This window comes from Aphelocoma coerulescens, chromosome 17, assembly GCF_041296385.1.
Source record: "Aphelocoma coerulescens isolate FSJ_1873_10779 chromosome 17, UR_Acoe_1.0, whole genome shotgun sequence".
In the NCBI taxonomy this organism is placed as follows: Eukaryota; Metazoa; Chordata; class Aves; order Passeriformes; family Corvidae; genus Aphelocoma; species Aphelocoma coerulescens.
Genome location: NC_091030.1, coordinates 6,287,488 through 6,313,693, shown reverse-complemented (window position 1 = coordinate 6,313,693; position 26,206 = coordinate 6,287,488). Strand labels below are relative to the sequence as shown.

Genomic DNA, 26,206 nt, shown 5'->3' with positions numbered 1-26,206 from the left:
GTCTTTGATTCAAAAGAGGTGATGACACAGTCTTTACTCTGTGCATCTCTTTTCTCTCCTGACTTTTCAGAGCCAGATCAAAAGAACATGGAAAAGGGCTGCTGGCCTGGCTCTGACCATCCCACTGGGCTGAAGGGTCACAGTGAACCCCCCAAACAGGAACTCCTGGTTTTGGATGCAGAGTCTAAGGGGAGTCAGCTGGGTTGGGAAAGTCTCACTAACAGACAAACACAAATCTTCCTCAACATTGATTTATTTTTAAATATACTACGCAAGAGAGACTGGAATAAAAAACAAATCAAAAAAAAAAAGGAAAATAGAGAAAGAGAGAAGAAAGAATTGAAGTCGTGTACAGAAACAATCTGTACTGGACTAAATTAAAGGGGAAACGACCCCCTTAAGTATCACAGAGAGGAAGGACAGAGCTATTTACACACTGTAAAAAAGACAAGTCTACAAAAGTGTGTAATAACGAGATACAAATGTATAATATAGTGGCACAATATGTTATCAAAGTAAAAACAGTACCTCCAGGAAAGAGACAATTCAAGGGTTGGGTTTTTTCTTACGTTTTTAAAGGCAGCCTGTGGCAGAAGTGTGTATTTTCTTTTGAACATTTGTCACGTGTCATGTCATGGCTGTTTGTGAGGGCGAGAAGTGGCGTGAACACACACGAGTGAACTACTAGAAATCATATACAAAACAAACAGTTCCAAAGAGAACAGCATAAAATACAATTGAAGGCAATTAGTGTTTAAGATACACAAGAGGGGTCACAAGTTACAGGGGAACAGAAAATGGGAAATGTGTTTTTCTCATGTTTGGAACTGTTAAGAGGAGTTAAATTGCACTGTTAATAGCCCTAAACCTTGTTCTTTCACTATTGTCATGAGTCACAGTTAGTTCCCAGCATTAATTGGGAAGGTCACAAGACCTTGGCAAGGAAGGCCAGGAGTCTTGCTGTCAGCATGTTGTGGCAGTTTCCTTGGGAGATGCACCCCAGAGAAGTGTCTGCAGTCTTCACAGATCCTTTTTTGATGCTGGATGGAACCATGCTGGCATGAAGGTAGAAATGCTTTTAACCCGAGTACTGGCACTGGAGCTCCTCCCAGGGGGTTCCAGTGGCACAGAAAGGCAGGCACCACAACCCCTCAAAGCACAGGGCTCTGAAGGAGGGCTGAGGCCAGACTCCATCTCCCTTCACAAAACAAAAAGTTGGAAATTCAACCGGAGACACAGCTGTGTCTCAGAGCTCAGCCCAACCCATCCCTTCCCACTGCCACCCTCCCAGCTGCCCAAGCTCTGCACCCTCCACCCCAAACACCAGCCCCATCAGTGTCAGACATCACGAGAGTGCCACAGCACATCCTCCTCCAGACCTTCTCCAGGCCTGTTCTGCTGCCGAGGGAGCTCTGCAAACAGGCTCCTGGGCTGTGACATCCAACACTGTGAGCCCAAGCAATCCACTGGAGCTGAAGAACATTGAGAAACTACTGAAAACACAGAAATGAAGGGTAGCAGGTGGAATCAGAGGAAGAATTTGGGCAATCATCACTTGTAGCATTCTGTCATTAAAAAAAACTTACATTAATAATTTTTCCCCCTTCCCTCCCAAGCACCAAATCTGTTGCATTAGTGTCAGGCAAATGTCAGACTTGGGCCAGGGCCATGTGCTGGGCAAACTCTCCCAAGAAATGCAGTGGGTATATTGCTATCCAAACACTCATCCTCATGTATAGGGGGGCAGAAGGAGGGGACAAAAAAGCAGTACAAAGTCCTCCTGAGGAGGATGGCATCTCTGTGTCCACCAGTCTGGCTTCAGTCTTAATGGTCTGTCCAGAACAATAAAATATTAATAAAAAGGCATGGTGTGACATCAGCATTTAGACTTGTAGTCCACAAGGCAAGAACTCCACAGATAAGACGATTACAATTATATGAAACACAGGGAATCTGAGTTCAGAGGGTGGGAAGTGCCTCCTGAACACAGCCCTGCCCTTTGGAGCTGGGGTGTCCATTCACAGTCTGTGTCCATGGCACAGCCCTAACCTGAACGCCCTGCTCCTTTGTCAGTCCACACATTACTCCCTCCACAGTTGGCTTTGGCCCATTACAATTGATTGATTCACTTGTTTTGTTTTTCAACCTGGTTTCTTGCTACCTCTGAACAATGTCGCTGATTTCTTTCACTGAGCTGAGCAGTTTGCTAAAGTCCTGGGTGGCCGCAGGGCCGCTGCCAGCGGTCGCTGGGCAGATCTGAAGCTCCCGTAGGTTGTTCTCCAGCTTATTGATGGCCTCCCGAAAGGCAAATTTGTTCCTCATCTGCTGAATGGAGTCCACGTAGCTCACGCAGAAGGTGTAGAGGTTCTTGCCAGCCTCCAGGACGGCGCTGTGGCTGGCCATTTGCTCAGAGTTCTTGCTGATGGCGAGCCGTAGAGCCTCGGTGCTTTCCAGCACCACCCCTTTGGTGATGGTGCCACTGGCAATCCTCTCTGGGGGCTGCCGGGTCTTCCGCAGAGAGACCCTGGTGGATATGAGGGGGATGAAGGCTGTGGATGATGTCTGGTCCCCGCCTGGGGCAGAGGGTGCGGATGAGGAAGAGGCAGCTGGGGTTGCTGTGCTCAGCAGCAGCTTTGTAGAGGACTGTGGCTTTGGTACAGAGGGGATCCCCAGCTTTTTCACACCTTCCCCTGACTGGTTTGGCTTGACAGCATCACTGCCTGCAGCCTCTCCAACCTGAGTCAACTGTTTGGATTTCGGCCCAGACACCACATCTGCTGCTGCTTCATGGCTGGGACTGTGAGAAACCTTCCCAGGCTTGGCAATGGAGGATGAAGACAGTGGGAGCGGAGGGGCTGGTTTCAGCTTCGATAACTTCCCTTTGTCCTTCCCTGCCGACTCCGAGGTCTGCTTGAGCCTCCTCAGGCGTGGCTCCTCAGAGGAAGCCCTGCTGGCCCCCACAAACCCAGCAAGGTTGGGTTTGGCAGCAGAACCTTGGTCCATCGTCACAGTGGTACCTAAGGCACTGGATTTGACTCCATCGTCCTTGTGGAGCCCACTGGAGGAAGGAGGCGCAGCAGGTTGCCTACGGCCAAGTTTTGGTGTCAGGGTGGGAGGGCTGGAACCAGGGCTCGACTCTGCATCTTTGAACACGTCATCAGTGGTCTCTTCATTCTTCTTAAGCAGCCGTGGAGGAGGGGTCACTGTTCCCCTGACAGCAATGTCAGTCTTGGCCTCATTCGCCCGCTTCCGAGGCAGTGCTGGCTTTTCACTTTTGTGCCCTCCAAAAGTGGAGGAATCAAACTGGCGTCCCGTGGACTGCAAATCCCGAGGCAGAGTCACGGATTTCCACTCTGTGTCCTTTGCTCCATGGGGCACACAGGAGGCTGAGCAGGACCTTAGGAAACGCTTGCTGGAGTTGGAACTGCTCTCCTCCTCACCAGCCACCCCTCGACTGCTGCTCATCGTGCTGGACTTCTTCCGTAAGTGGGGAGATAAGAACCCAGAGTTCCCTGCCACAACCCCGTTGGTGACACCAGCCCCGTTGCTTGGGCTCTGGAACTTGGAGAGGTCAGCTGTGTCTGCAGCAGGGGCAATGAAAGCTCCATTGCCAGCATCCCTGCACTCCTCCTCCCCACCCGCCCTGCGCTCCGAGTGTCCGTCCATCTCCCTGAAGGAGCTGCTCCGTTTTGGAGGGGTAGGGGCAGTTTTCTTCTTCTTCTTGATCAGGGCACTGAAGAGGTTGTGTTTTTTGTCTTTTGGAAGCAGCCGCTCATCTTCATTCAAACTGCTCTCCAGGGCCACCCTCTCCTTTCGTGGGAGCAAGGGAGAAATAGCAGGTTCATGATCCAGGGGGTCTGCATGAGAAAAGGACAGAGGTTTTGAGCGTTGGTCCAAGAGCCAGAATAACCCATTTTCTTACAGGATCAAACCACTGCAAGCACCTCCAAAAGGTGCAGGCTTTCTAAACAGAAACAACTTCAGAGCAGAAATAAAGTTACGTGCAGCCACACTCACTCCTAGACTGAACATGGTCTGTGATCCTGCTGCATCCATTCATTCCTGAGGTGGCTTGCCAAACTACTTTCCCTGTGGGTTTCTGACTGGAAGAGTGACATACAAACACTACATGTTTGTGTTCAGATTCCCATCCTCGCATCTGGAGACTTGTCTTAACTTGACATTGTGAAGAAGATAAATACAAAGAGGCCTTTGCTTTAGTCCCTGTGCTATTGCTGTCTTTTGAATCACTGACCCTCTGAATTAATAAGGCACCTCTGTAACCCACCTCCATCCCCAGGCTCCTCGTTCATTTTCCTGATGTCATCCTTTGTGGGGAATGGAAATAACTGTTTCATGAGCAGAAATCGAGATCAAAATATGACACTTCAGGTCATACCACTGCAAAGATGCTCAGCTTTGTACCGTAACAGAAAAGGGGCAGTACCAGCCTCCTTCAGCAGCACTGCAGCAGAGGGAAGCGATGGGGTGACCCTCTCTCCACTTACAAGCAGTACTTAAAAATGAATAATGGTTTATAATAAATTCATACAGAGTCCTGAAGGTCTCTGTGTCTGACTGACAGAGGGGCTTGTTCCTAGGCCAGGCACTCCAATGGCATTCTAATCCAAAGGAGGAATGCCTGCAGGGCAGCATATACATTTACAGCTTGACTAGGCAGCAAGAAGAGAGATGAAGCAGAGTCATAAGGAAGGATGCTTCTTAGTCACAAACTGGTGATCATCGTGCTATGGGTAGGATTTTGGCTGAGGAATGGATTTTGGCTGAGGGGAGAGAATTTGAAAAGAAACAGTCGTGTGCTTTGAGAAGACAACACGTTTGCACAGGAACTCTGCAGTTACACCATTCCCACAGGACTCAGGGGGACCTGGACAGCCAGAAGAGCCAGAAGGCCGTGGCCCTACTGAGTACAGACACAGTGGAGCTGCAGAAATCCAGAGAAAACTAGCAGCTAGCACTGAGGATCAGCTTCCAGCTGCTGGACTTGCTATGGAAACACTGACAATTGGAAGGGAAACTGCAATAAAACTTTATTGTGAAAAAAATTCTTTCACAGTAAAGAGTGAAATGACTCCCAGCATAATTTTAAAATCATATTATGCCTGCTGTACTTGAATTTCTCAAAGCCCTCAAGTATTTAAATGAAATTATTTTACTTCAAAAGCTTGTAATAATAGGCAATTCTATTTCCTATATATGGTAAATAACCTTCCTTCCCGAGTCACTGATACTTCTTTATCCAACATTTTAAATACCCCCTTTTTTCCACCCCCCCTTTGTCTAGGTGGACATTGGTTACTGAGCCATGTACTGCTGGGTGAATCTAACATTACACAGAAAAGGTCGGTCACAAGAATGGTCAGAGGAGGCAACCTCAGCAGGAGCTGGAAAAAACCCCACTGTATTTCATTTTACATTCTTGTTTGTCAAACACAGAGCTAGATACAAATCTCCTGTACTCATTCAGCTGTTTACCACTGCTTTTATTACCTCGGAATGGAAGGTAAGTGCCTGAAGAAACTGATTGGAAGTTTAATTTTATGGAAGAGTCTGTAAATACCTCTTTGTCCCTTGCTGAAATTATATTTGGTGCCTGCCAAGAGTAATACTCTTCTGTGCTGCAAGCACAAATCTGGTAGGATGGAACAGTGAAGAAACCTCCCTGATGGGGCTTGCTAAACCCTAGCTATCACCTTGCTTTAAATTATGCAGTGTGGTAGTGTAAAGTGGCTTGAACACAGCAGATTACCCAGCACTCAGATGCAGTGGGAGATCCCACTGATAGCTCCTGCCAGGGAATGGGAAGAGGATATGATCAGAGAGCTCTGTGCTCAGGGTCTGGTCTTTAGGGAGCTGCAGGCAACAGCCATTAAGCTAAAAAAACTCCAAGGGCTTCTCTAAGCAAAGGCAGGGAGAGCATCAGTCCCTCAGCCAGTTAAGGATTCACACTCCCAGCTGCTGTGTGTATCTGGCCCCAGAATTAACAACCTACCTTTCCAAAAACTAATAAAAGCAGTTCTGGACCCAGGACAGCAAACTCAGCAGCCTGTCACCCAGAAACACGGCGCTGGTACAGAGAGATGGCACCTGTTATTAGGCACAGCTTTGCCTACATGAGGGCCTGGAGCTAGATGTGCATTTTGTTTCCCCCTGTATTTCCTGAAGGAATAATGACTTTAATTAAAACCTACCACATTCCCCCTGGCCTCGAGCATGTGCAGTCTCCAAGCCCTCGTTGGCATCTTTGCTTTCAGCAGCTCTCCTCGATGTTCGCGTTTTGGTTGGCAACTCTGGGGCTTGGAGGAAATTGCTCACTACACTCCTCATGCCCTTCTTTCCCAATTCCTTCTCCACCTCTGCAATGCACAGAAGAAAAGCAATCATTGCAATCAACTGAAGATAAAAAACTATTGCTCTGTTTGGAATTAATAGCTCAAAAGAAAAGGAAACAACATGAAACAGGGGTTCCTTGGGGTTATTCAGCCATTTGGCCCTTTAAAATGAGATGTTTGCCCAGAAAAAAAACCCCACATGTAAACAAATAACTGCTTTCTACATCATTTATACCAAGTTGTATAACAGAGGACTGAGTTTCATTGCAAAGCAGTCTATGAATAACGGGCAGAGTTAAGGATGCAGTCAGCCCTTTCCCCACCCCAACAGGGACCCAGACCTACCATCGGATATGCTGGATTCCTGAAACATCGTTTCAAAGGCCTGATGGATCTCAGCAAAGGATGGTCTATCAGAAGGACTCCACTGCCAGCCTGAAAAAAACCCACACCACCACTCAAAACTTCCCTCCAGCAGCAGACACTCAGAACTCTGCACCAGGAGGAGCCAGAAATCACAGCTCCCTTCCAATACACTGAGATAAAATACTGACACGAAAATCTGATTTACAGGGTGCTGGGTGTCTGCAACCACTTTGGCTCAGTGACAGCTGCAGACACCCAGCACTCCCTAAATCAGGTTTTGGTGTCAGTGTGTGACAGTAGGTGCTGAGCACTGCTGGGGTAAAGTGCAGGGCACTGAGTCACGTATCAAAAGGCCACAGTGAAGAGTCACAAGTCCTGCAAGAAGCCAAATGAAGCTCCTGCTTCATCCTTGGAACACAAGCTTTTCTTTAAGTTGTCAGGAAAAAGAAGACAAAGGAAGCATGGAGATCCACAACAAATCTCCTCTTGGAGCCTGTGGGCTCCCAGTGGAGATGAACAGCTGGTTTCATAGCGTGTTCATCCTCCAGGGAACGCAGTTTTAAATCAAACACTTCCACACAGCACTGCACCTTCCCTGCAACTGGCAGGGGGTTCTCGTGCCTTGCTGTACATAGCCAGCTCCTTGCACTTTTACTGCACCTCTGCAAAGCTAAAAAGCAGCATTTGCAGGGCTAAGAAACACTTACATGCTCTCATGAGCTCATAAACTTTCTCAGGACAGCCTTCAGGACGCTCCATACGATAGTCCTTCTCCAACAGCTCATAGACTTGAGACAGGTCAATCCCAGGGTAAGGGGACATACCGTAGGTTGCAATTTCCCACAGCAGAACACCAAAGGCTGCAGTAGAGAACAAGAGGGAAGAAAAAAAGAAAGGGAGGAAAAAAATCAATAAGCTTTGTTTTCATCTTGAATTTGAGAGGATGTTTAGTGGGAGTAGTCACTACACAGTGCTGCACACTTAGACCAGCTCTGGATGGCTCAGATCCCATGCTCAGCAGCAGTTTAAATGTTAAAGAAGCGTAACAAGCCTCTCCATCAGCACAGACAAGTCTCCTGCGATATGACAGGGTAGAATTAGACTAATTTTCAATGTATCAGTTGTCTCAAACCTGAACGCCTTGAGATCCTTCAAGTCCTATTAGAGGCACAATTAAGAGACTTCACAGTGGATTAGCTGAAACTGCTTCACTGCTGCACTGCAGTCGCTCCCTCAGTGTGACAGCTCCTCTCATTTGCAACCTCTCCCCGGAGGACTCGCACATTTTAATAGCTCAGTGTTTTTGGGGTGCCCTTGTTTAGCTGTAGCGTGGTCTAGAAGGGAAATCTGGGAGGCAGCAGTGAGAGGAAAGTTTCAGCAGTTGCTACCAACGAGATACAGTGAGGGTGAGACAGTTTGGTCCCAGGGAAAGCTGAACAGGAAGGGGAGAGCACAAAAAGGGTCTTGGAACAGGCGAGGCATTCAAGTGGCAGCAGTCAGTGGGGATGCAGGTCAGCAGCAGGGTCAGGCAGCTAACCCAGGAGTCAGGCACACAGAGTAAACCCAATACCAGTTCAACAACCTGCATGTAATTAGTTCAGTCACCCTATTCTCTTCTTAACCTGAAGAGAAAGCGATTACAATTCTGCATAAGTAAGGAAATCACATCACATTACATGGCAACGCCACCAAGGGTAATTTACATTAGACATTTCTGTGCACAATTTTCTTTGATTGCTGTCTTGAGGCAGTGAGGTGAAAACATCTAAACCCTGGCGTGCCCAGCAGCAGCCCTGGCCTCCGGGGACAGCTGATCTCTGATGAGATCACAAAGTCCCCTGCCCCAACTCTGCTTCCCAAGGTTACATTAACCCTAACTAAAGATACCCCATATTCCTTTGGGATCTTTCCTCCCCTAAGTACTCTGCTATTGAAATGCAACAGGGATCCTGCAGCCACCACAGCAGTACAGCAACATCCCAAGACTGTGGCAGATACTCCGCAGCCCACACCACATGGAAACCCAAAGCAGCAGAAACACCTTGGTCAGCAAGCACATACTCCTTGAGAGGCTGTTTTGGCTTTTCCTCCCTCATCTACAAAACATTTTACACCAGCCATCTACCTAAAAGTTTCTTCAACATGAAGCCTTTCTCTGCACATTTTCCCCCAAACTGCAGAAAACTTAATCTCTGCTTCACTACTGTCTGTTGGTTTATATATAGAAGATGCTCAGGATATCATTTTCCAAGTGCCTTTGGGACCACATTCCACAAACTTCTATCTCATGTCACTGGGCACTTCTGAGAATTTGACCAACAGCTATGGCAGAGATACAAAACCCAAAGACAGGCTGATAAAAGTACAATGAGATTTTCTGTGGTCAGATTTGATACAATACAGCTCCATTTAGCTAAGCCTACTCTTATCACCAGCACTTCAGGGCTCTTCAATAACCATTTGTCATCAAATTTTCCCTCTGCTTCTCCTCATCTCATTCCAAAGATTATTCTTTTAAAATGCAGAAAGACGAGCTTGGAGCTATCACTAGACAGATACACACATAATTATTTTTTTTAACATAAAACGAACCAGATTCCCTCCTCCTTGAAGTAGTTAGAAAGTTTTTGGCTTTATAACAATGTATCACTTCATAGTCTTGTGCCAGGGCTCCATCAAGGCAGTAGCACTGGTGCCCTCCAGCCCTATTTCATACATTTCTATGAACACCACAGTATCCTTTACTTTCATATTTGCCAACAACTCGGATATATATAAAATCAGGTCGGCATTCTCTGTGCTCTGCTCTGAGACTGCTCAAGCAGAGATTAGGTCCTGCACTCTGACAAGCTCATAGAACAACGTGGCTCAAACCAAGAAACCTGCTGCTCCCTCCTGAAATGCTCCACAACGGCCTAATTTCACAGCCCTGGAAAAGAAGACTATCATCTGCATTCATCTGTCCATGCAAATTCTTACCCCAGACGTCGGATTTAATGGAGAACTTGTTGTAGGCCAGGCTTTCTGGTGCAGTCCACTTGATGGGGAATTTTGCTCCGGCGTGGGCTGTGTAGGTGTCACCCGTCATTAACCTGCTCAGGCCAAAGTCTGCCACCTTCACCAAGTGGTTCTCCCCTACAAGGCAGTTCCTGGCAGCAAGGTCCCTAAAAAGAAGACCAAAAATAGGCAATGAGAAGTCTTTACCATCTCACTTTTAGCGATAGCAAGGAAGCCTGCTGTTCCCAAAGAAACCTGGGCCTGTGTGATTATTTTGATCCAAATATTACACAGAAATTCTGGAGTTACATGCACACACACAAGAGGGAAAGTTATTTTCCATTCCGTCTTCGTAAGACTGTCATTCGAACTTTTTTTTTTTCTTCTAATTTGAAGTGAGAGCTTCAAGAAGCCCCCTCACTTTCAATAAAAGCTGCCACCCTCAGGATAAAAATATTTCAAAGAAATGTCAGTGCTCAAGTTATCAATAGCTGGGGATGAGCACTGAATAAACCGAGTTTCAATTCCTCACTTCTTGCCCACCTCTGTAGTGCTTCAGTCACCCCAGTCAACACCAGTCATTCTCCAGAACTCCTTTTCCAGTCTTTGCACAAACACCAGAGTTACCTCTTAGGTCTGCTCTTCCTTCTCCCTGGTGTACCACCTTTTACCACACAACTTGTTCACAATCAGCATTTGGCCTTGCAAACCTGCTGTAGCCTCTGCTATCAGTGCTGGCATTTTCAAACAACTGGGCAATAAGCAAATTTAACTTTTTCTCCACTTTTTTTCCACCACTGGCTCCACCCTGGCAGGTGAGAGATCTGCACATTGCATTTACCACCTCCCTGGCTTGTACATGCTGTTTGCATTCTTGGAAATGCTTCAGGAGGATAAAAATGTAAAGCACAGAAACACATTTCTCCTAATATTAGGTTTTGTTAAAAACACTTTTCCAGATTATGTCACATTGAACTAAAAATTGATTGTACCAGGAAGCTGCTGTGAGATCTTTAGATATGAGGCAGACACTGCTGTTTCTGTTGCTTGTTCTGCTCAATCGGAATAAATTAAAAACCAGAAAAAAGTACATCTTACTAGATGCCCATTTAAATTTCACGGTGTTTTTGAATGTACTTTCTTATCAATGCTGATTACTACAATGTGTATCTAAATAAAAGCTCCTCTCCATAATCAAATTCTTCCTTCTTCCTGATTCATTAAATGAGGTCAGAGCCCAGCATTTGAATCCATGGATGTGAATTGTGACAACTCTCTTCAAATAATTGGGTAGGTGGTTATGGGGCTGGCTGATAAGGAAAAACGCTACTATTTATTTTAGATAAATGGGTCATCAGAAGTAAGAGGAAATGAAATGAATGGCAGAGAAGACAAATGAGATTCACACAACGGAGTTTTTAAAGTTTACTTCCTGTGGGCTGAAGGGACAAAATCCTTTCAACAAAGCAAATCAAAGGCTGGAAATTTTAATTGGCAGCATCACTGTTCAATTTATTGACTGATAGCAGCACTTAACCAGGCCTTTCAAGCAGCAAAGACAACTCATCGCTTAGAGGAGCACCTAGAACTTTACACACGATCTTCATATTTGTCTCTGTGAAAAAAACCACGTGCTAATTCCATATTCCAGTTAATTGGGCAGGAAAGGTCATGCTACGACACCCGAGAGCATCTTGTACAAAGCTCAGCCACTCTCCAGCCCTGCCGCAGGATGTGTCATTATATTGCCAGGAGCCCATTTCTGCAGATGAGGAACGCAAAGCTCCAGCCGTAATTGCAGCACACTTTAAAGGTCAGAGTCCCTGAGACTTTTAAGACAGCAGACATGCTTATTAAAGTGAATACACAATCTGGACAATAGCAGGGAACAATCCCTGCAGCAGAAAACAAAGCGAACCAAACCAGAAAGAACAGGGGCTGAGGTGGTGCTCCGAGGGTGATTCTGCTGCAAGGACCTGCACATACCCAGCATTGCCAACTGCAGCTGGTTTGAAAGGCTGTTAGAAACAAGGAAGTGGCTTGTCTGGTTCATTAAAAGTCCATTACTTTGGGCTTAAATTTACATTTAAGGCCTTGCCCAAAATAGGTAAGTACTGATGTGTCTTTCACCTGCATCTTGCCTTTTTCTCCAAAGGCAAGACAAAAACCCTGAGAGAAAACCCATCCTTTGGACAGGTTAATAGACTGTGTCAGATATGCACTAGTGTGTTAAATATATGACACCAATCAATGCTGTGATAGCCTGAAAGGCAGGAAAATACATCATGGGGTGTCCTGTGCTTGAGATTCAAGGGTGCTCGCTGTCTTTCCTACCTGTGGATGAAGTTTTTCTTCTCCAGGTACTCCATGGCAGAGGAGATTTGAGTTGCCATGTACAGCAGCACCACAGCATTCACCTCCTGCCTGTTACACTCACGCAGGTAATCCAGCAGGTTCCCATACGTCATGAACTCTGTGATGATGTAGAAAGGAGGTTCCCGTGTGCACACCCCTGGGGAACAACATAAAGCTGACAATGAATGTTGGAGAATATCAGTGAATCTTCAGGTTTTGTCCTCAAGGGCAATTTATACCTCCAGAAGGCAGAAAAATGGGGCTCATGGAAAGAATGGATTCTGCTTGGAAGTGGTTAACAGAGGGGTTTAATTTTCTGCTTCAGGCTCTGGCAAATTAAACGTTAGGGAGACGAGATCATTAAAAATCATGTATTAGTGGTACAAATTGTGAATTTTGCCAGACAATAAGTGTCTGTATTTAACGCCTTGGTATGGTAAGCAGCTTATCTGCTCCTTAACATCCATATCACTGCACAAGGGTTTAGTTCAAATCCCTCTGCTTGGTATTTATCACTTACCTAATAATTGCACCAAGTTCGGATGCTTGATCTCCTTCATTACTGCAGCTTCTTTCAAGAACTCTTCCACTTCCATGGTATCCTCCTGCAGAACAATGGCAAAGCTTTGGCAAAGGCAGTGTACACAAAGGAGGAACAGATTTTTGCATGAGGACACAAAAAGAACTACAAACTGACAACATAAGCCACAGTTCTTGCAAGGTAATTTTTCCCTGTAGCCACAACACAAAGCCAGGGAGTTAAAAACCTTAATTTTTTGGTATGATTTTTAAAAAAAATATTTTTGTAATTCTTATACTAGCTGAGCTTTCTGGGGCAAGAAAATCCATATCCCTTTTGTGAAGGGACTCTCACAGATCACTCACGAGCTGAAAAGGAAAAACAAGCTTGTTCCTAACAGGAAAAAAAAAAAAAAAGATAACATGAAATAAAAAGTACAGAAAAGGAACAAGAACGAACACAAAAGAAAGGATATACCACAATCAAATGCTTGAGAGGCTGCTGAAATGCAGGCCCTTGGGTTCACTGGGCAGGAATAAGAAATCCCCTCTCTCAGTCAGGGAGGCACGACCGATGGCAGCCACTGTGTGACTGAAAGCCCAAGGTTTCACAGATTCATTTCTGGCATTTAGAGCCTGACCCATGACATATCCGTTCTGGGCAGACGTGTCACTACCAATTTGTTGGGTGCCATAAAGTTACTTGGCACAGCACAGAACCAAGGAAGACACTACCTTGCTCAAAAGACATATTTTTCTGAAGCAAATACACCCCAAATGGCCGGAAGGTCATTTCAAAGTGGTGCAAAAATACAGATCTATTCCTAAAGCAATGTTTCTTTCAATATCCTTTTTTTTTTTCATTGATGGATTAATGTTGACAGGCTACATGGACAAAGTGTTTTAAGGAAGGATTGGAAAGGATTTACTGCTGCTGGTGAGAACGATAACAGTGGGCTGCCACTGTGAGATCCAGCCAGCTCCCTGCTCTGCACTTAGCACTGAGAACATTTTTCCAACACTTCCATTCAATCATTTACTATTCATTGCCAATTAGCTTGATTGACAGCTGCGATTTGCTGAACACACTGTCAAAACTAATAGTCCAAAGGTCCTTGTGAGCAGAACCTTAAACTGTTCTCTTTGGCAAAGGAAACTGGGTTAATAATCCAGGTTGCAAAATTATCCTAAATACGCCTTTGTCTTATTCATGCTACACAAACCGTGGAAGGTTTGTCCTCTGCATAGCTGCTCCACAGTTTGAAATGTCTTACCTCTCAGTGACCACATTAATAGGAAGGACACATACAGAGAACCACTGTAGCAATGATCTCTCTGAAAACCTGATCTCGTGCAAAGGACCAAGCTTAACCGGCTTCCAGCTCCCACTGTACTAAACCATGGCAGAAATAGAACAGTTCTGGCTGTACAGCATTTTCCCAGCACAGCACAGGGCCATGCCATGGCATTAAGGGACACCAGGGTTACATGTTGCCTAATTTAAAACACAGGCTACTCTGCTGGGGAAAAAAATAAAGAAAAAAACATCCAAAGAAAAAGCAGAGGCAGTCCTAGTGGCGGCAGAGCTGAGGTGAGCAGTAAGAAATGTGCTGAGCTGACCAGCTCACAGCAGCTCAGCAATTAAATGGCCCTCAGGAGAACCCGCTGTGGCCACAGTCAAGATCGGCTGCACTTGGTCCAGTGCAGGTCACAGAGCTCCCTGTCCCCACAGCCACTGACTTTTGCTCCTGTCCAATTTGGGGGTAAAAACACAAATTCAGAGCGTGTCCTGTTATAACAGACCCTGATAAATACTGATGTGTACTGTACAACTCACAGAGCTGCCAGGGATGAATTTTAATAGGCAACATCTCAGCACCAAAACATGGTCTTGCCCTCTCCAGTTAAACACTGAGGAACAGCACGAGCTGCTTCGATCGCTCCTTCTCCAGCTCTGTGCCAGCCATGAGCTATGTTTAGACATTTGATAGAAAACTGAACAACAAATGGGTGTTCGTAAGCATCATTATTCAAAAAGATGCTGGAAGGACTTTTCTCCCCCTTTCTCTTTTAGTCTTCGCTCTCCTTTATCTTTTGTATAGAGATATTTGAGGTAGATGGGGAAGGAGCAAGAAGAATCATACAAAGTTTTGAAAAACATTCTCTCAAAGGAAAATAAAATGAGTCATCTGCAGATTTGGGAAGAAGCTGCAAAAGGCTTGTTTTTCCCAGTAGAACTGGGATATAAATGTGATTTTAAAATGTTTCCCAAAACTTTGAAGAAAGCTATAATCCCACCTGTCAGGCAGTAGACTAATGGATTTAAAAAAGGTGGATTATAAATTTGCTTTTAAGGATGGTTTTAGCGTGCATAATTGCAGGTTGAAGTGTTTCTCAACTCTCTTCTTGGTTGTTCTTACACTCCCCAGTGGAACATGCTGCTCCATACTACATTATGAGCCATTTTAGTTGTGTTTCATTAAATATTTATTTGATATATTTGAAACAGCCATGGTCTGTATTAAGGCTTCTCCTTTGCACAAACAGATTTGATGGGATAACATGTAATTTGTCTTTGTTGATGGGTTTTAGGGAGAAGAGAACAAAAGCAACAACTTCAGTTTGGAGCAAGATGAGAAGTCTGAAAGCATCAGGAATCCTCACACTGCAACCAGCAGCAGGAAGATGTTACTGCAAGCAGTGCTCCGGGAAAGAGCTGAGCTCTCCTCAGTATGAGCAGGTGTTTTGCTGATCCTGGTCACATCCCAGCTCACCTGCACCGCAAGGCTCCGAGCGATCCCGAGCAGGGACAACACTAGATGTCACTCGCTCCCTGTGCAAGCGGCACTTGGACTCCCCCGCTGGGAGCAGCAGCAGGAACCTCCAGAGTACAGAAAAGGCCAAAGTGAAAATACTTTCTGCAGCCATGGCAACCCAGAAGTACTGAGGCAGCCGCTGCTCGGAGAGCAAGGAAGAAGTATTTTCCCCAAAACCAAGGGAAGGTTCTTCCCCTGACACTGAAGCGTCTACACAGTTCTCTCCACTTCAAAATTTCCATTGCAAAAAAACCAAAAAGAAACAAACGAAACCCTCGGTTCTGTTTGTTTCTGCAAGACCATACCATGTCCCCATTCGAGGAGAGAGAACATGGTGTCAAGTTCGCATAAACTCCTATTAAGCAATCAAATGCAATGTGTGCAGATGGTGCCAGAAGATCTCAAGACAGTTTTATAAACATAGATGAATTAAGCAATGACCTTATGAACTCACAGAGCACTATTTGCATTTCAAGAGACAAGGAAACCAAGATGCAGAAATCAGGGAGCAGAGCCAGAAACAGAACTGATTATCCAGTTCTTCATTAAAGCCACTTATGAATTTTAATATACCTTAGCTTGCATACCCTTTTTCCTCCTCTTGTGTCTTTTGATAAGAAGCAGCTGTGAACAGTTGCTTAAGACTTCAGGAATACAGGGAGCTTGTCTTTTGGGAAAGATGCCACATAAGACAGAAAATCAAAACATGTAAAGCCTCCCTGAAGCACAGCCTTTGAATTTTATGTTGACTGACTCACAATCCACAGTTTTCCTTAATACACCAGCTTGTGCTGGTGTGTTCATCCGTGAACAGCTCACCTTTACCACACCCTGAATGCGAGACATGGCAGCACTACTTACTTTTCTAAGGTTTCATCCTTTCTCCAGTAAAAATTGTGCTGTTAACATCCTCCTTTGTTTAGATACGAGTGTTAGAGGTATCACATAAACGGTAAGAGGATCAAGCTCTTTCAAAAATACTCTATTTCCAGCCTACAGCACACAAAGGGAGGGCCACCATCAACACAAACACCTAACCAGAACTGCGGGCAGGCAGCTAGCTCGGACGTGCTTCCTGCTGGATGGGGAATGCTCCCAGATTGAGTCCTACCTTGAGAGTCTTCACAGCCACTGTCAGGTTGTACTTCTTCCAGACCCCTTCATACACCTCTCCATACTGGCCTCCACCCAGCTTGTGCTTCATGGTGATGTCGGTGCGCTCGATCTCCCACTTGTCGTAGTTGGGGGACACGCCGTAGATGGTGGGCTTGTTGCGCTTGGGCGCCGGGTAGTGCAGCGTGGTGATGAGCCCATCTGCCACGGTGGAGTGGTGATGGACCAGCTCTGCCAAGGTGTTGAAGCGGCTCTCTGAAGACACATAGAGCTGGGAACCAAAGGGGAAGGGAAAAGCTCGTTCAGGTAATGCCCTTCCGTCAGAGAGCTCGTGCACAGGAACTGCATCATAAAATTGTGAAAGCAAAGTGTGCCGTTGCTTCTACTCGAGCCGTGGAACTGTGAGCTCCACAAGCTCTGTAACCAGCTCCAGAGCCCAGAACAATCAATGCTTACATGGGAAAGGCATGGATTCAGGAGAAAATACATGCACTTTGCCAAAACAACAGGGCAGAAATGGCTGCAAATTGCACTAGACTGGCATGCTGTTGCTTGAGATGTCTTTTTTCAAAAAGCTGGTCGGTAGAGATTGTGGGACATTTCCTGGAGAGTATGGGGGGGTTGTCAGCCTCAGTGTCTCTATTTCACTATTACTATTTGGCTTATGACATTTTCACCTGTCTAAATTCTCCTTGAAGTGTCACTGGCAAACCAGAGTTTTCCCTGCTTTAGGCCTTGAGCTTCTGCAGAGGTTTAGCATGAAGTCAGGGAGCTGGTCTGCTCCTTTCCTGTGACGGGCACTGATCAATAGCACAGAAGGAAAATCATTACCACTGAATGAAAACCTGCTGCGAGGCGTGATAACCCATATTTGTTACCTCCTTAACACTTATACAGAAGATCCATTTTAAGCCTAAAATCCTGCTAAAGATAACGGACAACTGACTCCCTCCCACCAGAGCTGGGTGTTTCCAGTTTTCATCCTCAAGCCCAGTCTTCTGCCAGGCAAGGTGAAAAAAGCTAGAAATATAATTATGAGAAAAGTGCTGGTTACACCTGAAGGAAAGGGAAAAATCTTTGCATCAAAATGCATTTTGCATCACAGTCTAGCCTAAAACACGGAAGATGGAAGAACTCAATTTCTCACAAAGGACCAAGGTCTGGCAAGGGACAAGCTCACAGGAAGAACAGCACTATGTTGGTCACCCAAATTCCTGTCCAGTCCACACACTAGTCCTACTGCTCACATCACATGCCAACAGCTATGATCAAACTTCCTAAATGCTTCTGACATGCTGGATGTACACTCAACAGTTTCTGCATGTGCACTGGCCATCTGTTTGGGATTTCAGGCTGGGAAGTTGATGGGGCTGCCAGGCATCCAAAAATCCCAAGACTTGGGGTCAAATTCTGCTTCTTTCACCTACACAGAATTTTTGGATGGAAAATGAAAATGCATCTGTGAAGTTCCAGCAATAAGAGAGTTATGTCCAACAAAAAAGGGAGCTGCATTTGCAAGAGAAAAAAAATGTTTGCAAGAAGGGACAAAACCACCCTCAAAGTTGATTAAAGTCTTTGTACTCTGGAAAATAATGGCAACCTCCTGGGGAGCATGTACACAACTCTCTACCAAAATGAGTCAGATACTCTTTTGGTAAAATAACTGGAACAAATCTCATTTCAACATTATGGCTTAAAAAATCCCCTCAAAACCCCCTACAAAAACCTACAATGCTTTTCATGGTCAAAGATGTGAAATCACGTTAAAACCAGGTGTTCTGAGAATAGAAAAGTGACAACATAAGAGGCTTTTACAGCTGCTTGGTGTGAGTGACCAAGCATTAGCCAGTACAACCACAATTTAAAACAAGCCATGCCTGTTGGGGAACGACTTGAAGTACTTGCAGTGGTATGAGCAGTTCCCATGTTACACTGAGAATTAAAATCTAAAAATATGGATGTAGAAAAAGCTGAACTCCAGGATTACTTGGAAGTATTAGAGAGGCATGGAGAAGGAAGCTCCCCCATGGTTTTATGACAACTTATATCTCACGAAAATCAGAGATATCTGTATTTAATGTGACAGATTGTATGATCCTGTTATAGAAGGAGAAAGAAGCTAAATAAATGGCTAAAGGTTTCAGAGAAAACCTGTAGCAGAATGAGGACAGGACTCACAAGAACAGGCCACAAGAACAAGACTCTATGCCTTAACACTCAGAAAGTTTTCCATTTACATTGAGAAAAACTTCCACCAGTAAACGTGTTTATTCTGTAGGCAGGTTTTTTCTAACCTCTCACTGATGACATCCAACCAGAAAACCATGTGGTGCTGCTGACTTGTACTCTTAGACAGGTGACAGACCCAGCACCTGAGTTTTGTAGGGACTCACAGTTTGCTTCCTGGCTACACTGTTGAGACATTATTTGGTCAATTTTTGTGTATCAAACAAACCGTAAACACCAGTCCTGTTCCAAGGGGCTCTGCTTGCACAAATGGGCTGCTCATCTGCACTTCTGCCACCAGAACACATCTCTTTTTCCTGGCTGGAGTATTTTATACAGGTGGTTAAACTGGCCCATGCTAGCCTCACTGTATCCTGAATCCAATGGCACTCCCTCTCCCCACTCAGCAGACGAAACTGAACATCCACACCAAAAAATGAAGATTCAAGTCTGCATCCAATTCGGCCACTGGAGGATCCAAGAGACTCAAGCAGGACCCCAGTCCTGCTTCCTTCATGCTAAGGACAGCAGGATTTGAAAAACTGGCTGTTTATTCAGTTGGGTTACTCAATAGGAGGCTTTGCCTCAAGTACTGTCAAGTCAGGAAAACCAAGTCCTCTGTACCACGGAAGTGGTTTACCAGATGACTGGCTGTAGTGTGCCAGCCAAATCGAGAAAGGTCAGTTTTAATACCTTCCTTTAAAAAACCCCAACCAACAAAACAAAACATTAGAGGGTGGTCCAGAAAAATATGACCCATCAAAGTGGGAAATAGAGAAAAAATTCCCAGAGGAATTTTTTTAAGTTGTTGAACACCAATGCATTCAGTATAATTTGTACTAAAATTAAGATGTACAAACCTCTGCTCTGTTTCTAGTCCCTTCAATCTTCCCCCAGGAAAAAGTCTGGGTAAGGCTTTGCAATGCAGGACACACCACCATGCCGAGCAGCAGCTGCTCCCCGTGTTTCTCTAATACCTCTTTCTCCCGAAGCGTGTTCTGTCAGGCACAGGATATGATCCCACCAAAGCCATTCATCCTTACTGCAGCACAGGGAGATATTAAATTCCCTGGACAGGCTGACTAATGATACAGCAGGCTGGGAAGGCCCCAGGTGCTCAGGGCAGTGAAGGTAAGAGCTCTCCTCCAGCACAGCCATGATCTGCTGCGAAGCCGGTAATAAATAGAGTGCGACACGAGCAGCTCAGAGCAGGACCGGCTCCAGCAGCCTCCATCACGCAGAGGGACAAACAGGGATACTGGCTGTTTCTCTTCCCAGCTCCTCAGCTTTGACAGCCAGGGACAGGGTGCTGGAAGAGCACAGTGTCCCCAGCCCAGCCACACATCTGCTGCTAAGATGTCGCAATTCCCTGCCCAGCTCGTTAATGCAAATTGAAACCGATGAGGTTTAACACGCCAGGCTGCAAACTGCAGCACATGATGCATGGACGTGGCAAACTGCCCCTTCTGAAGGGATGCTGGCACTTGGCACAGCATCAGCAGGACTGTGGCTACCCCTTTGCTTGATCCTGCAATGCCCAAAAGCCACAGGTCTTGGTCACCCCTGCTGCTCAATTTTGTATTTCCAACTACCATGAGCTGCAGATCTGCTTTAGTGAATTGTTCCAACCTGCATTTTTTCTCAAAAACACTAATGCAAGCAACTTTGTGGAAAATGAACAGTTAACCTGGCTAACACAGGCCTGAAAGGATTACTGGAGCTCTGCAGAACTGTTTTTCTGGGATAAAGACAGCTCTGCTGGGATGAAAGCCTTCATATGCCAAACCCTGTTACAGCTCAAATGGAGAACACGTGCTATCTCCTCACGGACACACGCTTATTTACACCAACCCAAGAAGCCTTCGGTTCAAAATGTTCACATGTGAGCGCTGCTCATCTGCCAGCATCTATGGGAATAGAAGGAATATCCACTACACAGACAGGAGGAGGAATAATATTCTAGATTGCCACGTAGTCCTTCAAGTATGCTGCATGTCAGCACTTCACAGAGCTGATGCTGACCACAGAGAGTGTCTACATGGGAGGGAAAAGGAAGAATCAAAGCACCCTAAGTTGGAAATATGTTGCCTTAAATAACATGGTCAGAATTGCCTCAGTTACAACCCATTTGCTAAAGCAGACAAAAAGTATTTCATCACTGAATAAAATCTGGTTATCTCATTGGAGGTCTTAGAGTGCTGAGTCTGATGAACAGGAAACATGGTATACTGGTTCTCCGTATTTTCATACTAAAGATTCTGCTGTCAGCATTGCTGTAAGAAGAGCAAAGCTCTCATAGGACAAGGGAAAATTGGGCACAGTGGGCTGCTACTATACTTGATTACTTTTATTTTTTTCTTTTGAAGACATTTAATGGCACAGAATCTGTCATCTATTAGATGCTGGCAAGAAGAGCCTCAGCAGCCATGCTCCAGACCCACACGTCAACTTCTGCACAGGATCTAAAGAGACACTGCTTAAAATAGATTTGTTAAAAAACAACATTTTCCGAAATCCAATGCCAGTAGAAATGTTTCCATGAAATTAAAACAAAAATCTGTGGAAAACTACACTTTTATGCTAACATTTCTCTGCAGCATCCACAAAGCACAGCACTGCCACACTGCTACAGCACACAACAATCTAGGGGAAAAATGAAGGAACTGGGGACAAAGCCCATATAAAAGTGAAAGTGCCTACCCGTCTCCAATGATCACGCTGAAATACTGTAGAGAAATCAAAACAGTAGTTAAAAATACTGCAGAATAGCTCAGAAAGCATTTTGTCCCTAATATTTACAGGATTATTAGCAATAGGTGCTGGCTTTTCTGATTTGGCAGTCAAAGAGATAATCTTTTGAACACAGGGGACAAGAATTCCCAGAATCTCTTATTAGTGATCTATTAGATTCTGCTCTAATTTAACTCTACTATTTTCTCCCTGAAAGTGTTTTACTACTACTCTGTATTACACAGTTTGCTAAAGGAATAAAACTGCTTTGCCCCAGCCACGTCAGAATCTCACAGTCTACTGTAACTAGAGACGACGAGCCCCGTGACCAGAGTTCAAAACCACTCAGCTCGATTGCTACTGCTCGACCTGGTGCAAGGCCAAGTATCCCAGCAAGGTTTGCACAGCCTGGAGCCTACCTTGCCGTCGGAGGCAGTGTTGATCCTGTAGTGGTAGACCCTTCCCTCGTAGCGCAGGGAGATGGATCTCTGGCCGGGGCTGCTCTCGCTCTCCCGCACCAGGAAGCTGCCGTTGATGCCGCTGCTCAGGAGGTACTCGGCAGCGTTCCGTGACACCGGTCCGTGATACCAGGAGTGCTTCTCCAAGCTGTTCACAGGGGTGATGTAGTTGCTGGGGACCCAGCCCTGCCCGTTCTTGGTCTGTGCCTCGCACCACTCCCCATTGTGGTTGTAGCCCAGCACACGGAGCTTTTCGCCTTGAGAAAAAGAAAATGTGTTTAGGCATGGCAAGCCCAGGAGCTGAGGACAAAGATAGGTTCTTTCTGCGTAAATGATCTCCTATAAGAATAGGTATCTGACTCAGCAGGGAGCATGTGTTTCTCTTCAAGCTTGAGTGGACCTCTCCAAGCCAAATAAAGTCACACACTTCAGATTTTTAGGCTCTCCTGCAGTTCTGCACCAGCTCCAATACTGCTCAAGTTTAAAAAATGAATCAAGCAAATTTTGTTTGAATTGAGTCGGCTTGTTGGAGCTAGGAAAGAACTGGAGTGGATAAACAATAAAATAATTTCAATTAGGAAGGTAAGTAGATGTGACTTGGCGTACGTACAGTGTTTTCTTACTCAATCCTTCTGGTCCTTATATCTGTACAGCCATTTTTCATACAGGGACTGTGTTTTGGAGAACTGTGAAAATAAGAGGCCAGCCTCCAAAGTCAGCTTAGGTTACTTTCTCAGTTCACATTTTTGCTCCAAATGGAGACTTTAGTTTTGACAGACAGTTTTTTGCCCAGTGCAATAGAGACGGTTATAACCTTTAAAAAGGTTATGACTTTGTGAAATATTTGTATTTGTTTAAGATGATTTCCCACAGTAAAAAAAAAAATTCCACAGGGTTTGGTGTAGAACTTAATTATTTCACAGCAACTCTCCTTCCTACACCTTTTCCCACACTCCCCGTGGAATTCTGGCCAGTGACCTTACCTTTAGTTATGCTGAGAGTGTTGTCCCCACTCGCCACAAAATCATACAGTGCAACAAAGAGATGGGGGTCATTTTCACTAGGGCAGGACAGAAGGTTTTCCTTGGAGTTCCAGCGAGCTGCTTCGCTCAGACCCTGCGGCTCAAAGTCTGACACTACCGGTCTCTGAAGGGCTTCTGGAGGAGAAAGAGGGAGAGAAAGGAAAAAGCAGGTTCATTTTGGCTGATAAAAGCCATCTGGCCAACCCACGCACTCTGACTTTCTAAGTTGCATTGTTTCATGACACGTGTGCTCCTCGTGCGTCAGAGGACAGATATGGACAGTGCCTTAATGCAGATCTCCTGCCACATAGGCAGGATGCTCTAGTTCCAGAGCTGTCCCCAGCCTTGCCAGAGCCCCCAGCTCCTGCCTCCCAGGACATGCAGGAGAAGGAAAGCCCCTCTCCATCCCTCCAGTCAATGCAGCTCACGTAGGCTGTTTGCTGCCTGTAAATCCTTTGGCTCACACCTAACTGCTGGAATGGTTAGATTTGAAAACAAACCCAGGACCTTTAAAAGGTAAATCCCTTAATTATCCTATAAATGAAATGGCCAGAATGTGCAGCAGATGGAGCCAAGCAGGGTGAGATTTGCAAGACATGGTATTTAAGAAGGAGCTAGGTCTTTCTGTTCTTCACAGTATTTTTAATCATTTCTCTTCTTATTTGAGGACAAGGCAGTGTCTTTTTTGTTGCCCTCTCTCCGGCCCTTCACTCTCAAACCACAGCAGTTGAGCACATTTCTACATTTTTAAGAACCCTGAGACACCTCCAAAGACAGAGATTCCTGAAAACTGAGCTTTACAGATGAGTAAAAACCAACCTCCAAAGTTTTTTGTATACTGGAGCACATTAGGCATGTAACATTCAGTAAGTATCAGGCAAGCCCAAATACATCAGGGAATTTTACTACAGTTGTTCCTGCAAGTCCTTCCCTTTGGAGCATGATTCTAGAGTTTGGAGCAGAAATGCTCCAGATACACACCACCCCCAGATGTGCTAGCAGCACCATGCCTGACTGTGCTGGCACAGAGCCAGGACAATAAGTTGTGAAACTTGTATTTTGAAGGGTCATTCTCCATCTGGATGAGTTTGTTGAGTGAGGTCACAGTGTTGCACACAAACCATTGCGTCAGCACGGCTCTGGGGACAGGAAACACGGCACTGTCACACCAGCCCCTTGCGCCACAAACTGCCCTTCATTATACAGCATCAGCCCCCATCTGCTGAATCCCTCCTCTGCCAACAGGGCTCTGGACAGAGAAATCCCATGCCAAGTGTTTCCTACACTGTCAGGTCACCTGGGAGCACAGTACTCTTTTTATACTTGCAATACTCAGTAGCACTGTGCTGCTATACAGATGCAATCCCATCAAAATATGGTTTTAACGCTACTGTTTGTTTGGCCTGGAAATCCAGTATAAGCTGTGCCAGTAAACCAGTGAAGAACTGATGCAAGTGACACCAGAAAAGGCATGGAAGTTTAGTGTGGATGTGTCCAAAGTTCCAAATGGGGAAATGCCAAAAAAAAATCCCACCAACCCCCCCAAATTCAACCCTACGAATCCTAACAATACACATTATTTTCTAATATTATCTATTATCGTTGATAGTGAAAGTGCAAATAGTAGTGGTGGCCACTATTTACCCAAAGACAATCTGGCATCCTCGATGTGTTGGTCAGGTGACCACTGGTAAAGGCTCTCTGGGTGGTTATTTATGTACGTGAATACTACTGTATTCTTTGGAAAATATATATGACAAATGTGAGCAAAATAGCAAATACAGACACTGCTGGGGCTGTTTTCCTAGCTAAACTGCAACTGTAGGGAGATATATTTCCATAGTGAATCAGGGCAGTTAAGTAATTCCACTTTCTAAATGATTCCACAATCAGAAAAAGTCGTAGTGTGTTGGGTGGTTATTTTGAAGCACCTTGACATCCTGGCTTCCTCCTCCTGTGTCCTGCAGAAGAATGTATTTTAATAGCCTGGGTTTCCCTCAAGAGTGACAATGAGAAAAGAAACAGAAAATCCACTTTCAGAAATTAAGCTATAATCATTTTACTATGAAAACGCTTTGATCCTGTCAAGCCCATTAAGCTCCCTTATCAAACACAGGGCACTGCAGTGACTGGAGATACTCCAAGGAGTTACACCATCAGTGAACACCTGGAAGGAACAGACAGCAGAGCTGCAAGTGGCAGATACACAACCCCAGCGAGGAGCAATGCTGTGATGCTCTCCCCCAAATACAGGACAAACCAGCACTCGCTGCTCCGTGGGATGGACCGTAACCTCTGATAGAAAGGAAAGTGACTCCCACACGGGGCACTGATTCTACAGGAAGGCAGGAAATCCAAGGAAGGCTCCCCTCCAACTCCAGTGTGATTGCAGCCCAGCAGAGGATGGCTCAGGCGCAGACAGGGATGGGGATGTGGGAGCAAAGCCAAGGACTCCACAAGAATCCCTCTCTCATGCCCAGGCTGCGGCGAGGCTGGGACTGACTCATTACACACGGATGCCAAGGTATGTGCTTCGATTCAGCTGTGAGACAACACCGTGCCAGCCGCCAACAACACCCACGAGCTGCGGTACGGGAGTCAGGGAAGGCTGGTTTTGCTCGATGACATTCCTACAGACACTGACTCAGTGCCAACACCTGCAAAACCAAGGACCGGCAAGAGCAAGGGCTGTTAAAAACACAAATGACAACTTGCTAAGCTGGAAAACCACACTGGTCCTCCAGTGAAATCAGAGGATGCTCATACCCTCTGTCTCTCCCAGTCTGACCCTCCTGTGCAGCCACAGGCACCCCAACAGAGGTGTGCACTGTGTGTGAACGTGCCATGCAGGAGAGCACGATGGGGAGATGCCAAACACAACTCTTGGGCTGAGTGGGGCTGGTTTTTCCAGGAGGCAAGAACCCCAAGTTAAGAACTGGGGTGGGGAAGGTGGTGAATGACGCTTGAAGAGTGTCCAGAAAGGAAGGACAAGGCCCTGAGTCAACACAGAGCAGAGCGTAAAGGAAAGAGCAGAACTGTGGTGACCCAAGTGTAGCAGAAGCTTGATAGACCGTGACAAAACACACTTTTAAAGGTCTGGGCCCCAAGAGGAGATTGTCAGCAGACTGAGGACACAAAACCATGAAGCGAGAGAAGCAGACAGGACATATCCATCTGGGAGCCACGTACAGCCGGCTGTCAGCAGCGTTTATCCCTCTGAGCGATTCTCCAGCAAATCTGCCCAGACATTC

The 26,206-nt window shown here is 45.7% G+C and overlaps 1 protein-coding gene across 2 annotated transcripts in view; it reads right to left on the bottom strand.

Annotated features, from left to right (window-relative positions):
• Positions 1–235: 235 nt before the first annotated feature.
• Positions 236–26,206, bottom strand: part of ABL1 (ABL proto-oncogene 1, non-receptor tyrosine kinase) — a 78,254-nt gene continuing 52,283 nt past the window's right edge. For both annotated transcript variants that reach the window (XM_069031510.1, XM_069031511.1), the window contains exons 2-11: positions 22,917–23,090; positions 21,895–22,190; positions 16,518–16,790; positions 12,592–12,676; positions 12,051–12,228; positions 9,699–9,883; positions 7,427–7,579; positions 6,699–6,788; positions 6,213–6,377; positions 236–3,857 (exon numbers count right to left, since the gene is read on the bottom strand). In XM_069031510.1, coding sequence (XP_068887611.1) covers positions 2,158–3,857; positions 6,213–6,377; positions 6,699–6,788; positions 7,427–7,579; positions 9,699–9,883; positions 12,051–12,228; positions 12,592–12,676; positions 16,518–16,790; positions 21,895–22,190; positions 22,917–23,090 — 3,299 coding nt within the window. In that variant the 3' untranslated portion in view covers positions 236–2,157. The remainder of the gene's footprint in view (positions 3,858–6,212; positions 6,378–6,698; positions 6,789–7,426; positions 7,580–9,698; positions 9,884–12,050; positions 12,229–12,591; positions 12,677–16,517; positions 16,791–21,894; positions 22,191–22,916; positions 23,091–26,206) is intronic.